The sequence below is a fragment of the Camelus ferus genome, chromosome 8, assembly GCF_009834535.1.
Source record: "Camelus ferus isolate YT-003-E chromosome 8, BCGSAC_Cfer_1.0, whole genome shotgun sequence".
Classification (NCBI taxonomy): Eukaryota; Metazoa; Chordata; class Mammalia; order Artiodactyla; family Camelidae; genus Camelus; species Camelus ferus.
In genome coordinates, this window is record NC_045703.1 from 41,068,060 (window position 1) to 41,087,524 (window position 19,465).

The 19,465-nt window shown below is 35.0% G+C and overlaps 1 protein-coding gene across 6 annotated transcripts in view; it reads left to right on the forward strand.

Annotated features, from left to right (window-relative positions):
• Positions 1-19,465, forward strand: part of NKAIN2 (sodium/potassium transporting ATPase interacting 2) — an 854,966-nt gene that overhangs the window by 698,522 nt on the left and 136,979 nt on the right. For all 6 annotated transcript variants that reach the window (XM_032484812.1, XM_014563367.2, XM_032484810.1 and 3 more), the window contains one exon: positions 10,347-10,547. In XM_032484812.1, coding sequence (XP_032340703.1) covers positions 10,347-10,547 — 201 coding nt within the window. The remainder of the gene's footprint in view (positions 1-10,346; positions 10,548-19,465) is intronic.

The window sequence follows — 19,465 nt, forward strand, 5'->3', positions numbered from 1 at the left end:
TCTCGCAAAATTCCTCATATGATATGGTTTTTTAAAGACCCTACAACTACCTTGGACAAAGTCAGGGTGCAGTTTTGTGTCTGTTTTCAGATGCAAACTCTGAAACAGTCTGACCAGGAGGGTGTAAATAATCCATTAGGTGAATGAGAAGATTAGATATCACACTTCATTGAAGTAGCTTAACAAAATCCACCCGTGACTTAAAATTATACCATGATGTTTTTCTTTATGAGATTTCCAGCCTTGCTTTGGACATGCTAACATGTATGATGTAAATTCAAATGGCCCCTTTGCTTATGGCTATGAACATTCGGACGGGGAATTATTAAGCTATTTCTCTTTTCACAAGACTTCTCAAATCATTTTTTGGTCCTCTTAAGAAGATAGTCATCAATAAATAGAAAAGGCCATTTTGATAAATGATAATGCCTCTCTGTAGGCAAAGTGAAGAAAGAAAAGAGTTGGAAGGAATCACATTTTTTTAAATAAGAGGGACCAAGTTGTGACCAATGCTGCTGCAGTGACAGCACCATCCACCCACTTCATGCTCGTCTTCTCACCACTGCAGCAAAATTATTGAATTGTTTCTTTCCCCATAGTTGTGTCCCCAGCTTCTACTTTGATGTCCCCTTATACTTCTGGGAAGAATATCCCCTCTTTGTAAAGGAGACTAAGGAACTAAATGCTCTCTCTATAAAAGTAAGGATGAATATTTTTCTGTTTCTCAATGTTTTTTCTACACAGTGACTTTTCCACCAGTAGCCTCTTGGCCTTGTGTGCTACAAAAGCTACAAAGAGCTCTTTGGAAGCAGTCCAAATGAAATAGATACATACACTTACAGGTGTTTTGTTTAGACTTAGAGGTTTATTTATATTTGTCTCCACAAATTCTAAGCAGTATTGATCTATGTACTTGCCAGGATAAAACAAGACAAGAGACAAATCTTACTACTTAAAAAAAAAATTCTCTCATGAGAATAAAGAACAACTAAAATATCTGTAAAAGCTTCTTCATTCCAAATGCATGACTAATATAACTCTACTGTAAATACCGAGTGCAATGAATTTTGGATCAGTGTTGATAAACCACCTAAGAGGACATGTCAAGGTCTTGTAGAGTGCCGTGTTGGTTTCTGAATAGCACTTGGAAAATTTTTAAATAAATTGTATGAATTATGAATCCATCTTTTTTTTTTTCTGGAACATTCTCCTAAAGAACACCAAATATGGTGTTTTGGCAATGATTGATTAGGTGGCCAAGAGAATTTCCTTAAGAGGCAACAAAGCCCAGTGGGAAAGCATGAAGTCAGACAAAATAGGTTTGAAACCTAGTTTCATCCTTAATAAAAATAACTTGATGCAGGTATATATGCACTCTCAGCCTCATTTTTTCTTTTGTTAGATAAGGATGATAATCTCTCAATTTCTAAATGTTGTTGAGGTATATACTAGGTAATAGATGCGTAAGTTTTATTTCCTTTCTTTTTTGCAGTATATGTTGTATCCTATTTAACAATAAGCTAAAGAATTTATGATGGAGTAAGAGATGTATTTATCTTCAAAATGAAAACCTTTACAGAGACTTTACAAAGAGAAATTTTCTGTTAATTAGTGTCATTTCATCTCTAGTTATGGTCAGTCTCAGTAATGGAAAAATGACTCTATGAAGTCCTGCATAAATAACATTAAGGCTTGACTCATGTCCCTCTTGCTACCATTTTTGCACATTTCCCATGAATTGTTCTCTCCCAGAGAATGAATGAAGAAGTGAAAGGACATAAAACTTTATTAGCATTCCTGGTAATAAATTTAACTGAGACATTTTGAACTATGTATCAAAATATGATTGGTCTCCCAATTCAATTCTGTTGACAAGTTAAAGTCTTTGGAGGCAAGCTCAGATATTATCCAAGCCAGAATTTCCAGTGCTAGGAAAATGAGTGTCAGTACCAGGGGTGGGCTGCACGTGTAGGTGGGGTAATGATGGCAGTAATGGTGGGGAACAATTGAGGACACTGCAGTGTTCCTGAAATGTTACCAAGCCTTCAGTATCATTAGCACCACTGTGCCTCCATGTGGATTAAAAAAATCCACATAAATGTGCTTCTAAAACAAAGGAAATGGTGGCCTTCAGGTGAGTGCCAAAATGGCAGTAACATCTTCACTTGAGATAGCTATCCTGGTCTTTGCCTCCCTAAGCCCCTAGAGTGAATGCAGATCACTTTCCAAAGCTCTTAGACAGGAAAGGAACACTCGCAAGATAGGAAAAGTTACCTACAGGGTGGGAACAAACGAGAAAGTGAGAAAACAGCAGGAAAAGCTGCCTGAAGAGGTTTCAGTACATCGAAGACGATAAAGTCAGTGAGAAGTTGATCTTTCATTATTGCAACCAGCTGAGAAAATTCTGCCTCTAGCATCTGCTAGTAAGGGTGTGAAAGAGAAGGGAGAAGACTCATTTTGCCAAACTCAGTTTCCACTCATAGCTGATGAGTCCTAACTTTAGAAGTAAAAAAATAATCAAGACTTTTGAGCCTGGAGGTTCTATTACCTTCAACATAGCTTGGCAGCTTCTTATTGAATTCTTTCTTTTCCTCTTCATCTCTTCCTTTCCTTTCCTTCCCTCTCTCCCTTCCTTCCTTCCTTCCTTCCTCCCTCCCTTCCAGCTCTTTCAGAACATTACAAGGACCACCTTAAAACAAAACTCTTCTTATTATAGATGCAGAGCTAATATGCATTTCTCGAACAGGCACTGTGACTACATTGGAGTTTAACATACCCCTTGACCCTCAAGAAGAAAGCAATGGACCAAGATAATTTTGCTCTTTATATATATAAAACAATGAAACCGTATAATAATAATGATATTTAAGCATTTTACTACACTAAATCTTTTATGAATATTTCTACATAGTGGGGCGAAACATGTTTTGTTTTTAAGACTCTAGATTTTAGAAATCCAAATATCATCAGACTTTTCTCATCTGATTTTAGAGCAATGGTTATAATGTTTTTCATGCTCACAGAAATATTTTCTTAACCCTTTCTTGAATAACTAATGACAGGAACCAGGAACTGGAGTTAACACTAACTATGGTGTCATATTGAATTATGATCCACAGTCAGCCAAATCCCAAAATTATCTATAGCTGAGGATGCCAGAAGAAAGTAGGGGCACAAATGCATAGTTGATATTCCATCTACTTTTCTTAAGTTCATCATATAATAGGATGAATCACATCTTTGGATTTTGGAGTTGTAGATGGAAACTTCCTTCTGTTCTGAGCCACATTCCTATAGCTGCAACATTCATTCAACATGTTAAATAAAGTGTATTTGTACTTTTGCTTATCTCCTCAAAACCATATTTTCTCAGTTCCTACTTCCTGGCATCTTGAAAACTATGATTTGCTGTCCCTGATTCTCATGTGTTACCAGGATAAACTCAGTGTTAGGGTTTTTATACGTATGAGCAGGTTTGCATAGATGTGTGCATGTGTTAACAGAGGAAAACATCTATATTCAGGTTTAGAATGTTAAGTTCACCAGCTGGAAATAAGCCACAAATGATGATAATTTTGAAGAATTATTTAGGATTTCCCATGAATTAGTATCTACATGTAGATATTGGCAATGAGATGTAACACAGTGCTTTCTGATGATATTTTAAACTTTAATCCAGTGTTTATTGGTTGTAAATAAATAAGAGTTCACTGAGAAAAAAACAATTCTTAATGTCAAGTGCAGCCCTCCTCACTATCCCAACTCCTGCATCCTGAGCTAATTATAGGTGTCACTCAATCACAAGGTCTTCTAACTACTTCTCTTAGTCCCAGTGACTAAATATATATCCTTTTATTAATACAAATATATTGACCTTCCAAAGTATGTTAGTGGTTGTTAAAGTTTGCTTCTTACCATTAAATTTGCTTGCTTCGCATTCCTCTAATATCATCATCAGAATTGTGGTTTAAGGAAAGGCAAATGCTGACTAGTTCCCATTCCTTCTCTGAGAGTATTAAAGCTAAACGGTCCTGGTCCTACACCCCGGGACTCTTAGGGAACTCAGCAGAATAGTCTGGGGTGATCAAGGTCAAGCATTGGTCACAGGATCTGTGTCATCACCTCCATCGTGACTGTTGTGTAATACAGCACCTAAACTGGTCTCACCATGTGTTTCCTGCACTGTCCAGTCCAGTCCTGCAGGAGACTTGATGGTTTATTATAGTATCTCCTGGTTCATGATTGATAGTGCCAATGTCCTGTCACTAATCAAAAATCTTTCAATAAGCTAGGATGCTTGGTCTGGCACTTAAATCACCCCCAATCTGTCCCCAGCTTTTCTTTCCAAAGCATTTGATACTACTCCTTCTTTCAAACTTTCATCTCATAAAATTAAGACCTACTTACTTGCCCTTAAATATACAAGTATCCTTAGCTCTACAATTTTGATTATTTGGTCCACTCTACTTAAAATGGTCTTTTCCCCCAGACTGTGGACCTATCTAACCTGACTTACTTTAGGCCCCAGCTAGAATTCCCATCTCTAAGAGGCTGTCCCACCAGAGTCCACAGGCATTACACCCTCCGAGTTCCTGTACACAGATTGTCCCCATCTCTCATTAGGTACCTACCAAATGCTTCCTTGTATTGTTATGTTTTGTCTCCACATCTTGTTCCTCAAAAGCGACAACAGCCCCACAATGTTAGGGATTGCACTTTAGGTCTCTCCACATAGTTATGGCCTGGTAGAGTGCTTTGCATATGGTATATGACTAATTAATATTTCTTAGTAACTGTACTGATCACTATAACCTAATTGTCATTTACTAAGAAGTGTGATTTCTTGCCTTTAGATAGTAACTAAGTAATCTATAAATAGGAAAATGTCAATTTTCAATATTGTTCCAAAAGAAGAACAAAGTAATAGAAAACTCTGGAAATGAAAGAAAATATTTCAGATTTCTTAAACTGCAACTCAGAGCTTCTCACTCTTAGTTTCACCTTCTAATCTCTGCACAGATCCTCCATATCTTACTAGTAGAGCAGATATATGTTTCAAATGCCATAAACTGTGAAAGTAAATTTTAGTTTTTTGTTGAAGTTCTTAGTTGTTAGTAGTATCATTTTCTCATTTACTTGCTGACCTTTTTTTTTTTTTATCAAATGCTTATTATTTGGTGAGTAATTAAGCTTCTTGTGTTGACCTGAATATGTACAACCCCATCAGAAACTTTTAGTGCTAATAGAAGCTTTCATGCAACACATCAGACCCTGCTATTTTGGAAAATGACAGGACCAATGATGGGGCCCTTTAATCTGAACTTTTTGAAGATTTACTAAGAGAGATGAATAAATACATTGGTACAAAGGTGCTTTTTGTCATTACACTGATCTGGACATATAATTATTAAGGATTTTTTAGATATAAAATTTTTTGAATCTTGCGATTCTGAGCCTATCTGTTTTGAATTAGGAATTCATAATGTACAAGATTTAGTTTGTGGTTTTCTGCCTTATTTTGTGCCATCAAGACTCATTCTTTGTCTCAGAAGTCCTTATAATTTTGAACTCAAACTTACAAAATATATGGGAATTAAATAATCTATTGATTATGCGTGGAGCATATCACACTCAGGAATTTCTTTTACATTTAAAAGAGGACTTCAAGGAAGCCTTTCTACTGTCTATTTTACAAGCAGGAATTTATATTTTGTGGTTAAAATAATGCACACATACCCACAGAGACTTTTTGTTTAAACGTCTACAAGGTAATAAATAAGGATATAAGATAATGCCAGAAACCTTCCGTTAATGATTTCTGGTTGAATATATGTACTTACATTTCATCCTGAAATTCCACCAAGTGATATTAAAGAATAAAAAAATGAAAAACACATAGTAAAAAGGACAAGAATTGTCAACAGTTTTTGGAAGATAGAACATAGACAGAGGATTAGCAAGTGACTTAGCAAAGTGGAAAAACCTTAAAGTTTTGATCATGCAGTGGGTTCCACTGTACAGATTTGACCTATAAAACCCTTGGAAAGTCAAGATTTAGAGGTTGAAGGAGTATGTGAGGTACAGGATTGAAAATGGTAATGAATTGAATAATCTGTTCAAGGGGCAGTTAGACTGGCCCAGGCTCTCCCTTTAGTCTGTGCAACCAGGCTTCTCCTCTGAACAAGGAAGACTCTTGAAGTTCAAGTCACTTGAGCTAAGTTTTTGACTACATGAGCTTTAAGTTAAAGACTGCATACTGAAAAAAAAGTCAACATGTTATGTAGACAGACCATCAGCTCCTTCCCAGTTCAGACTAAGGATGCTGTAGTCTGGTGTCTACCCCATATGTAAACTGGAGGTCCCAGAACGAAGTCCTACTGATTCCTACAGACTAAGCAATTGGAAGGCACTCCCCAGTCATCATATGTGAAGGAAACCAGCTGACCACTAATGCATTACAAACTGCCAATCAAGTCTTAGTTTCTCTTTGGTATGAAAGGACAACATTTATGAAGGACTTCTAAAGAGCAGCTCTAACAGGAAAATAGGAAATAGAAAATTTCTCAGGACATTCCCACTAGCTATTCCCTCTGCTTGGAGTGCTCTTCCCAATGTCTGCTCTCTTTACTCCAACACATCATTCAGAACTCTGTGCAAATGCAAAATAACGTGATATCTTTTCTTAAATTATTATCTCTAATATGGTGTTACACTCTCCCTCACACCCAATTCTTGGTCATTCTAATTTCTTTACTTAAGTTTATATTTCTCAATAAATTAATCACTATAGATATTTTGATATATTTATGTATTTGTTGTACATTTCCCACACCCCAAAATGAACACTCATAAGGGTAAGGACTTTGCCTATGACACATAGTAGATCCTTGGTAAATATTGTTTATTTATCTGCTTAATTATTTAGTAAAATAAGTAACTTGCATGAAGCAAAAACAATGTAAGAAACATAATTTTAAAAGACTACATATTCAGAGAACTAAGAAAAGTTATAGCCCAGAAACAATTCAAAAATATTAACTATACAAAAGCAACAATTAGAGAAGAATTAACTCTTAAAAGTTCAAAATATTACAAATTAAAGATATAGTTCAATTTAAGTGTGGGAAAATAGATAAAGAAAATTACTTTCCAAGTAAAAGAAAATTTTGGTAAAAAGAAATGTAAGATATGAACAATAGAAAAGAAAAAAATAAGAATGTAAGAGATTAATCCTGGAAGTCAAATGTTGGACTATTAGGAGTTCCTATAGTAACAGAAAAAGTAGAGTGGAAGGAACAATGAAAGATATAATGCAGTTATTTTCTAGAATTTAAGGAAAGGGCTCTTGGATGGAAAGGCCTTCCAGATGCTCTATAAACTAAGTGAAAAAGAAACTCATCAAGGTATTGTCTTGCAGAATTTCAGAACTTGGAGCTGAAAAGATCTTCAACATTGATAAACCTCAAAAATATAATATAAACCAAAATAAGTCATAGAGTATATATACATTGTAAAACCTAAAAATCAGCATTTTATATTATTAATGAATGTGTAAATATTCAGTAAAACTACAAAACTCTCTCATGAAAGTAATAATACCAAAATCATGATAGTAATTTTCTGTGGAGAGAGAGACAGAAATCATATTTAGGAGGATTACATCATCTATATGTGTAAAATTTTGTTTAGAAAATGACTAAGCAAAAATAGCATAAGATTTAATGAGACTGAGTGGTGGGTATAATGATATTATTATAATATGCTCTACACTTTTTTGATGTTTTTGAAATATTTCACTGTTTAAACAAAAGACACAAGGGACCAGAAGAAAGAAAAGAGGTCACATAAAAAATTGCAGGAAACAAAATTTATCAGATATCTTAATTGTAAAACTAGAAGATAATGGAGAAATATCTATCCAGCAAGAGAGCAAACAAATGAAAAAGGAATTGATTGATTCTGAAGTGTTAGATCATGTAGAAATTCATATTGAATGAGTACATACAGTTCTATAGGTCAATTTAAAAATACTAGTGACAGTGAAAAATATGCCACAAAAAATGGAAAGGAATCAAAAATAGAAATATAATTATAAAAATCCCCAAATATTTGAAGATTAAACAACAAATTTCTAAATAACACATCAGTCAGAGAAAAAATCTCAAGAGAAACAAAATTATTTTGAACTAAATGTAATGAAATATCAAATTTTGTGGGATGCAGTGAAAGTGCATAAGGGAAATTTATAGAATTGATTGCATGTTTTAGAAAAGAAGAAAGATTTAAAATCAATAACTTAAGCTTCTACCTTAAGATACTTGAAAAGAAGAGCAAATTAAATTGAAAATAAGCGAAAGAAAAGAAAAATATAAATTAGAAAATAAATAAATATAATTGAAAACAAAAAATCAATAGAGAAAGTCAAATGAAAAGATTTTTGAAAAGATCTTTGAAAAGATCAATAAAATCAATAAGCCTTTAGCCAGCGTAACTAGGAGAAAATTAGAGAAGACACAAATTACTAATATCAGAAATGAAAGCAGGGGCAACACTACAGATCCCATGGACACTGAAAGGATAATAAAAGAATATTAACAACTCTATGTCTACAGATTTGCTAACCTAGATGAAACAGGCACATTTCTTTAAAGTCACAATCCTCCAAAATTCACACAAGAAGAAATTTGAATAACCCTACATCTGTTAAATAAATTGAAAATATATATATATGCATATTATTAAATTAATAACTTTTCAAAACAGAAAGCACCAAGCCCAGACGGGTTCATTGGTGAATTCTATCGAGCATTTAAAAGAGAAATTATTCCAATTTTCTGCACTCTCTTCCAGAGGATAGAAGAAGATGGAAAACTTCTTAACTCATTCTATGAGGCAGCATTAACCTAATACCAAAACCAAAGACATTACAGGAAAAGAGAACTATCTATTGATACCTTCTGTAAATACAGATCCAAATATCCCCAATAAAATGCTAACAAAATGAATTCATCAATATACAAAAATAATTACATGCCTCAACCAAGTGGGATTTATGCAAGACTAGTTCACCATTCAAAAATCAACTAACACAATCAATTAACAGACAATTTTTTTTGGCCACTTAGTAGGTAGCTTCAGCCACAAGATTTATCAGTCCTGAGTCAGAAACTAGTCTACTGTATCTCCCACATCCCAAGGGATATTTGAAGCCTTTCTCAATGAGCTTGAAGAGAAATAAATTACCCTCTCCCCACCACCACTTTATGGAGACAATGAGACTCATAACAGCTTTCTCCAAAGGAATACCCTTTCCCATTTCCAAATTCGCTGACCACTTCTGCTCAGCCCTTTCCTATGTCTGGTGTAAGTAAACATCAATATTTTCTATGCAGGATCTGCCTGGTCAATCTAGCACCTCGTTTGGGAGTGAGAGTAGTTGGCATCTATTATCTGGTGGCTCTACCACTGAGACTGAATAACTCCTTTTCCACCATTCCTCTCTGTTAGGATTCATCTTCCCTCATGACTTGCTGAATAATAGAATGTGTTTGATGCGTTCTTTTTAGCCGTTCTCTTCCCGGAAGACAGCACTTGTCCATGTCCTGCTGATAGCTCCACATCTGTGCATGTGATTTCAGGTCTCTACTGCAGAAACTTCCTTTCCTTCCATTTGAAGCTGCACATCACCTGAACCTCATCTAACAAGTTGCTGATTTACTGTCTTCATCCTTTAATAATCTGCTAATGATATTTTCTAAGAAATATTCTGACCAACTTTGCAGTAAGAGTTGGCAAGATTGGAAAGATCCTGATTTTCTAAAAAAAAAAAATGAGGGAAAAGTAATACTGTGTTTTATTAAGTAAAGGTCTTACATATTTTAACACTAGCCACAATATTGTGTTCAATTTTGCCAAACTGATGTATAATTTTAATATTTAAAATGTGCAAAAGGTAAATATTCTGAGAAAAAAGAAAATAGCAGATTTAAAATAAGATGAACTTCACTTGATAAAATAGTTTAAATCACTCCCTTTGTAATATTTACAAGTCCTAAAAACTGACTCTCCAGTGTTACAATTAATGTAAGTCATTGATAATTTTACTAATAAATATGTTTATTTATATTATTGTAGTGAGGCAGACCTTCATAAATGAAGTCAATAGACATAATTTTCAGGTGGGACTGATAGTTTTACCTTAGATGCTTTCTTTCTGCCTATAAAATACAGCAAAGGGAAGGGGAAAAAACATATTTCAAAATGGGAAACTCAAAGCCAGTCAGTCCAAATAAGCTAACTAACATTTATAAAATAATTCTCATTCCTTATAAATTGCCTTTTTGCAGGAAACAGACCTAATCCTGACTTTTAATATTTCAATGCACCGATCTTGGTGGATGGAGAATGGACCAGGATGTACGGTGACATCAGTGACACCTGCCCCCGACTGGGCCCCAGAAGACCATCGCTACATCACGGTCTCAGGGTGTTTTCTGGAGTACCAGTACATAGAAGTGGCTCACAGTTCCCTCCAGATTGTCCTCGCAGTAAGTGTTGACAGCCAACCATTCCTTCTAGTGCTTCTGGAATTGTTTCCCTTCTGCGCAAAGTCAGTGCACACAGTCGGAACCTGTGGGTAAAATGTGGCTGTTTGCTTTTCCTAACTAGTGCCACCTTTAATAAGAATTTGTCAGGTTAGACCAGCCCGTGCCCTGGACTGAATGTGCCGATTTTCTTCAACGATCAGTAAGTAGACTTTAGTATCAACACAGCATTTTGTGTAAAAACTCCAATCAGTCAAGGTTCTATTATTTGGCTTTTCGTAGACTTCCAAAGATGCTGGAGGGAAGATCAGAGAGTTTTCACAACTAACACGGTACCATACCCTAACTTACAGGATTCAATGGATATCTTCTTCCTCGGTATTTCTTTCTGGCTGTGCTGCTAGTCCTTTGAATTTTCTTCTCCCTTTCCTCCATCTTCTTCCTAGATTTCCCCCAGGTACTACCCATCACCTTTTCTGACCTCCCTTCTTTTTACAAAACAATTCATCTTTTCCATAAATTCTACTTCTAGACCATCATGCCCCCATTTTCCATAGTATTATGCTGATAAAAAAACCCTTCCTCTACAAGAAGGCAACAGAAGTTAGAAATAGCTCCTTTGTATTTATATATTTATAGAACATATTTGTTTATTTCTGTGTTACATGAAACATATTATTTACCCTGCATCACTATGGAAAGAATATAAATAAACATACCCCCTTCTCAAGAACTTCCACTAAGACTAAATGCATAATTTTGTGGGATTCATAAGGCAACTTTATTATACATGTCTCCATTTATTTATTACAGATTGTGTATGTGTAGATCTATGTAATTTTTCTTAGACTCCATGTAGACCTGCAATTGATGTGCACAGTCTTACAACTGTTAACAACAAATAATACAAGTGGAATCTGCTTTTTACTTCTGCCTTTAGTTAATTACTTTGAGAATGATATTAACTCACAATTCTTAAATAATAAGACATAAAAGGTTCTGGGTAGAATAGTATAAATTGGTTCATGTAAAATTCTTCTGGAATTAAAAAAAACTATATGGGGGTGTGTGTATGTTAGATTATGTAACTAATATATAGTTTTTAGATTTTTTAAAATGATAAATATCTATGTAACATTTATACACACACACATATATAATTACAATAGGCTATGTATGCTATTGCTAGTAAACACTTCCAAAATCTCTATGACCAAAAATCACAACTGTTTATTCTCATGGGTCAAGAAGAATCACTGTCACTAAGGAAACAAGGCTGGTGGTAAAGCCATCATCTCAATCGTCATGGGGTTGCCATGCCAGAGAGCAAAGGCAGATCTGGAGTGCCTACATTGGCACGAAACAGCTCCTCCTTGGGAGAAGCTCATTGTTTATAGCTCATTTTCTAGAACTAGGCACCCAGCCCCACCCAATCACAAATTGGCCAGGAAGGAGGGAGAACTGTAAATATTTGGAGAGCAGCATAAATTCTACAATATATGAATTATGTTCTTGGCTAAAGCAATGAATGATCTCTCTTGAATCTGTCCAACCTGAAGCACTTCTTCATAATATTTTTTTTAAAAAAACCTTCCAAAATAGTTTTAAACTCTAAAACTGTTCATTTTGATTCTCTTAAAGTAAAGATAAGTTAGATTTGACGGGATGGAAGTAGTCATTTCATTATTTAAAATTCATTTACATGAAGTATTCATTCTCATATAGGAAAAGTAAAATATTTCTGGTATTTGGCGGCAGATAAAATGTCTTCATGTATGTGTCAGAGAGGAGTCTTAGGTAAATGATCCCCTCCTTGGAACTCCCTTTTTTGCTGTACCCACACTTTTTGGAAAACTTCCACTCATGTGTCAGGGATGCTGTAAACATATAGTTTGTTTGCATAGCTGGCTATATGTGACTGTTTTGGAGAGTTATTTGAATTAATGTGTGTATGTATAAGCTATATTCACAGACTTAATGAACCCCACATAAAGTTTTGGCTCACAGGTAATCTAAAAAAAAATACATTTGGACACAGAAGCATATGTTAAGGCTGACATACTGTCCCAGGAAAAAATATTTTTACATAAGTAAAAACCATCTGTAAAGACATAGAGGCTAGAGTACAAAGAAGATGGATGGCATGTCCCTATGAGCAGATGTGACCAATATATCAAGCTGCTGGCACTCACTTTTCCTGTCTACATGGCCCCCAGCTGAGTGGAGAAACAGTCTGAGAGGCCATCACAGGATGTGGCACCTTCACCTCTCCCCTTTCCACCTGGTCTGCCTTCTAGGGGCGTTCTTTTGCTATGCTGACTGGATAACCTGAAAGAGTATGTTAGTGACAGCATGCCCAAGCCAACTTCTTGGAGACGTTTCAACACATTTTCTGTCTCTGGGTTTGCTATTGTCTAACCAGCCTTGGGCTGGAAGCATCTGCCATGCAGAAAACTTAGCTAATCTTAACTAGAGTTTTGGAAATGCAAACCAAAATGGGGCTTGTCTTGAACAATTTGCTCCACCTAGTGATTGGAAGCGTCCCAATTCAACGTTCCTATAGTCATTGTGATCACTTCTGCTATCCTGTTTAAGGGCTGAAATACGGCTTGATTCTCTACATCTCCCCTTTATGTGTTACCCAAGTCATCTTCCTGACAATCCAATATTTTGTTCCATCCAGTGGACACTTCCTGAGTGCCTGGCCCCTGCTGGCATCTAGAAGAAAAGATAACAGGATCTCTGACCTTGAGTATGTCATAGTCAGAAATGGGCATGGTTCCTCAGGGTACAAACCAGGTGCAAACAGACACATTTCGGGAATGCAGTAGACAGAGAATACTGTTGGTGCCGTTGCTGGCATAATCGTGGCTTCTTAGTTGCATCCTGACTTTGTAACGTCAGCCAAACTCTCGCCTCTCTGTTTCACCAGTCTTTAAAGCTGCCCTCCCTCTTCTAGGATAACTGGCTTAGATCTGCTTTCGTAAACTGCTGCAGTCCCAGCCACTGCTTTTGGTTAACTCCAAATCTCTTTAGCTCTTTTTCTCCACCTTCACTCAGCCTCTCTTTCACAGCTTCCTGACCCCCAGCAAGCCTGTCACCCCATTGTTCTGTTTTCTGCCAATCAACTGCTAGCTGATTTTGAAATTAGCATTTACAAAGCCCAAATTTGCATCACACATGCATAAGATATCTCCCATCTCCAGCCAAAGGAAGACGAGTATAATATCCATATAATTGGGAAGAAGGGCCATTAATCACACAGCCTCTGACCGAGCAGAAAGGACTGCCAGAACACCATAATGACGAGCCAGGTGTGAAATTTCGAGTTTCTCCTCCTCCAGGAGCATTTTCTTCTAGTTAGGATCAAATATCGCATTCAAAAGGAATACAGGTGTGCAGTTTTAATAAACCAAAAATTAAAAAAAAATTCGTACTTACAAAATAGATAAAATAAATATGTTTGGGGAGAGCCAGGGAGGAGATTAACTAGAGAGATGGTGCTGTTCATATTATAAAAAAATTAATCCGATTTCTTCAAACAGTGTGTAATGGCAACTGCACGGTTTACAAATGCATTCAAAGGAATTAAATCTTTTGACTTGTGTAACAGTCCTGTGAGGGCAGCAGGACAGATTAAAAGCCTTCCTCAAGATTTCTTAGCTAGTCAATAGGGAGGATGGACATACTGACCTAAGTTTTTCTCTGGTACAAATGAAAGGAAATAGGCTTAGACTTGCATGCCAGCATCAGCTGATGGACAACAGATTCCTGAAACCCAGAAATGCAGACTTCTTCAGTAGCAAAGGATGCCATGATTGATTAGCTATGTCTGCCACAAGTGAGGGGAAGAAGGCGTGTAGATACCTGATATTTATTAAGCACACATTATACCTCACCTCCTGTAACCAACAAAATGAAGAGGGAGTCTGTTTTACAAAAAAATATAATAAGTGAACCATTAAAGTGAACTTTTATTACAATAATTGAAATAACTATATTTTGAAACATATATTAAAATTCCAAATAACTCGTCGGAAAGCAAAAGCAAATACTTAATCCCTTTTTCTCAAGCTACCTCCAGAGGACCAGTATCTCTAAATAGAATATGAATCTCTCCAATCAAAATTGCTGGGCTCTGTTTTCCTTTATTTCCTTTACTTCTGACGCACTTCTAAGTTCATAGCAGATGAACTATTATTTTTTTTTAGGAGACCAGTGGAGGATATTGGTAAAAATATAAATAATCTGACTATTTCCCACAGCCATTAAAATTGGCTTAGGGATTGTATACAAGTTATCAGAGGAGTCATGGAAGACTTTAGAAAAGGTTCTGGTTTGCTGTTCATAGCTAAAAGTAGATTCACTGTCAAGTTTATGCTTCAGTTATTTCTATTCCCTACTCATAACTCTTTGTACTTTGTAAAGTGCATAAAATGATGGAAATCATTGTTCAACATACTGTGGTAAAAGATTTTGAAGGTAAAATATGTGCCTTTCAGAAGGATGGAGTCACTGATGTTTCCACTTATTCCCAGTTAATGATACACGTTTGCCATTTGGTTTCTAAGACTTGCCTCGGAATACCATTGGTAAAGAAATTTGCAAAATTTCAAATGCCTTTATCCAAGTTGCCTTGAGGTTGTGTGAGCATGGCACACGGTGTTTCTCTGGATGTTGCTGAAGTGTGTTACGCACGCATGAGGGTGAAGGGTCTAATTGCTCACGCTAAATTTTACTCCTACAATCTGGAAGCACTTATTCTTAGAGGTTTGATTGTCAAAGATTTGGGTTCAGGTCTTCATGTAGCCTAGAATATTGTTATTAAAGTGGTAAATATTAAATCTAAGCTGTGAACTCCTTTTAAAGGGCTAGGTGGGGCAATGGTATGAGCTGCTGCCCAGCTATTGCTGCATTCAGAAATGCAGTGGTTGCAAAGTGGATATTCTTTGTTATATTTATTTGAGTTGAAAAACTAAGATAGATTTCTTAAGACAAAAAGTAAGTTTGATGTGGTTGATTTATTTCACAGTGAAAAATGATTTAGCCATTAAGGTTATGTTACTGGTTTTTGCCATTTTTCATAAACTAAATTAGCCAGACCTATAGCTCCATAGTTTGATAAAAGTACACTCAAAGCACATATTTTTTTAAATTGACATAAAGTATTATATCAACAAATATACTGAAATTAAATAATATTTCCCACACACTTTTTATATACATCATGTTAATCTAGATGCCTCTAAGAGGAGTTAGGAGTGTAATGGTTGTTTTATGTCTTGGTGATATTTTTTGTATATTGCCCAGAAGTTACTGTTGCAAATTGGGCAATTTCCAATTCTTTGCTTTCATTAAAATGGAAAGAAAACCTAATAGATTTGTCAGTTGTTAAATTATGTGAAATAATTTTTATGATAGATAAATATGTAAATGTGGGACCCAATTCAGAAGGATTTGCAGAAGTTGGGTGATGTCATTATAACAAAAGGCCTTCAATACTTGTCTGTTTTTGAGAGAACAAGACTTTTCCATACTTAAATCTAAAACAAAAACAAACTAGAATAGAATTCATGCTGAACTCTTCCTCATTCTAGTATCAATAAGAAATGCATTTCAAATAAATTTGTATCCTTTATGTAATGATTTTGATCAACATTTTTCATAGACTACAGTGTTTTGATCTATTCTGTAAAATAATAATTGTGGTGATGGCTCAAATAAGAATATACTTTTATGTTCTCACTCCTTCAAAAAAAGGTAAATATGTGAGATGATGAATGTGTTAGTTAACTAGATAGTGGGAATCCTTTCATAATGTATATGAATATCAAATCACCACAATGTACACTTTAAATATCATAATTTTATTTGTCAGGTATACCTCAATAAAGCTGAAAAAAATTTAAATGTCAAAAAATCCCATTTTTAACACTTAATGCCTTATGGACATGGGAAAGAATGATCAAATTTAAATTTATACATATTCGATTTTACACATATAAATTTATATATATATTATATATATAGTTGTCTAGAGAAGTATGGTAGAATGATCAATATAAAACTTTCAAGTAAATAAACATACTACATTAGGTGATAAATCTATGGAAGCAGTGGTGTGGAAATACAATTTCAAAAAGAAATAGAACTACATAAAATTTATGATCATTATAGAAAAGTATGTACAGATGTTTTTAAATGAAAGTAAGTGAACTCCAAATCATAGTGGTATTTAAATTCCATTGGATGTCTTTATGAGTAAATAATATCTCTCTTTAAAATATATTAATATTGATAATATGCCAAAATAAATAGCGCTTTTGAAGCCATTTAAACTAATGATGAAAAATATCAAACATGAGTCTCAAATGTACATAGTTTCAAGTGAATATTTAAAAATTTCTTTCAGGATATATGGGAGCAGAAATGTTCCAAGATAATTATTCTGAAGCAGGGGCTCACTCTTTCTCTTTCTTTCGTTTTTTCTTTCTTCTTTCCCCCACAGTCCCCAAAGACAGAGCCACGGAGTGGGGAATAGGCATTTAATCATTAGGGAGGGCTAACAGCCCTGTCCCCTGTCCCCTTAGAGCTCCTACCCGTCCCCCTAAAACAGTGGTTCTAACACTGGCTGAGAATAGGAATTACCTGCCCAATTGTTTAAAGAATTACCATAACATAACGTACTTCTAGAAAGTTTTGTCCTCAGGCATTGGGTAGGGCCTAGATGGGTATATTTTTTCAAAATTTTACCAGAAATATTAGTCCCAGACCTTTCTTTTCAGTACTGATTCGTCTAACGTCCTGAATTGCACAGAAACACAAGGTGTTTGGCCAGGAAGATGATTCTATATGCTAATGTGGTACCACAGCTCTGGCTGTTCCATCATCTCCTTTCTGGGCTTTCAGAGTCCTTTCCTTTCCAGTGCTGCAGGGCCAAGCCCATCACATTGGTAACCTGTGAATCTGTGTAACTACACTGTGTCTACTATGTCTCCACACTGTAGAGCTAGGACTGCAAACTGAGTCTTTTTTTTTTTTAGAAGCAGCAGTTGATCTTTATTTTCATTCTCTCTTTTTTTAAAATTGAATCATCGTCAGTTTACAATGTTGTGTCAATTTCTGGTGTACAGCATAATGTTTCAGTCATACATGTATATACATTTATTACTTTTCATACTGTTTTTCATTATAGGTTACTGCAAGATATTGAACATAGTTCCCTGTACTATACAGTAGAAACTTACTTATCTATTTTATATATAGTAGTTGGTATCTACAAATCATGAACTCCCAGTTTATCCCTTCCCACCCTCTTTTCCTCTGGTAACTATAAGTTTGTTTTCTACTTTGTAAAGTCTATTTCTATTTTGTAAATAAGTTTATTTATTTGTTTGTTTATTTATTTATTTATTTTTTTAGATTCCACATGTAAGTGATATCATACGGTATTTTCCTCTCTCTTTCTGGCTTACTTTACTTGGAATGACAATCTCGAAGTCCATCCATATTGCAGCAAATGGCATTATTTTATTCTTTTTTTAAATGGATGAGTAGTATTCCATTGTATAAATATACCACAACTTCTTTATCCAGTCATCTGTCAATTCTCATTTTGGTTGTTTCCACATCTTGGCTAATGAAAATAATGCTGCTATGAGCTTTGGAATCCATGTATCTTTTTGAATTAGAGTTCCCTCCAGATATGCTCAAGAGTGGCATTAGTGATATTGAGCATTTTTTCTTGTGTCTATTGGCCATTTGTATGTCTTCATTGGAGAATTGCTTGTTTAGGACTTCTACCCATTCTTAGATTGGGTTATTTGTTTTTTTGTTATTAAGTTGTATGAGCTGTTTATATATTCTGGAAATTAAACCCTTCTAAGTTGCATCATTTGCAAATATTTTCTCCCATTCCATAGATTGTCTGTTTTGTTTATGGTTTCTTTTGCTATGCAAAAGCTTATAATTTTAATTAGGCCTCTCATTTGTCTATTTTTGGTTTTATTTCTATTGCTTGGGTAGACTGCCCTAGGAGAACATTGCTAAGATTTATGTCAGAAAATGTTTTGCCTATGTTTTTTTCTATGAAGTTTATAGTATCTTGTCTTATGTTTAAGTCTTTAAGCCATTTTGACTTTATTTTTGTGTATGGTGTGAGGGAGTGTTCTAACTTCATTGATTTACATGCAGCTGTCCAGTTCTTCCAACACCACTTGCTGAAAAGACTGTCTTTGCTCCATTGTATATTCTTGTCTCCTTTGTCAAAGATCAATTGACCATAAGTCTGTGGGTTTATTTCTGGGCTCTCTATTCTGTTCCATTGATCCATGTGTCTGGTTTTGTCTCAATACCATGTTGTTTTGATTACTGTAGCTCTGTAGTATTGTCTAAAGTCTAGGAGGGTTATTCCTCCAGCTTCATTCTTTTTCTTCAGTATTGCTTTGGCAGTTCTGGGTCTTTTGTGATTCCATATAAATTTTAGGATTATTTGTTCTAGTTCTGTGAAGAATGACCTGGATAATTTGATAGGGATCGCAATAAATCTGTAGATTGCTTTGGGTAGTATGGCCATTTTAACAATATTAATTCTTCCAATCCAAGAGCATGGGAAATCTTTCCATTCATTTAGGTCATCTTTAATTTCCTTACTCAACATTTTGTAGTTTTCCATGTATAAGTCTTTCACTTCCTTGATCAGAGTTATTCCTAAGTATTTTATTGTTTTGGATGTGATTTTAAAAGGGATTTTTTTTTTTTTTTACTATCCTTTTCTGACATTTCATTGTTAGTGTAAAGAAATGCAACTGATTTGTATATGTTAATCTTGTATACCGTTACCTTGCCATTTTTTTTTTATCAGCTCTAGTAATTTGTGTGTGGAGCGTTTAGGGATTTTTATATACAGTATCATATAATTT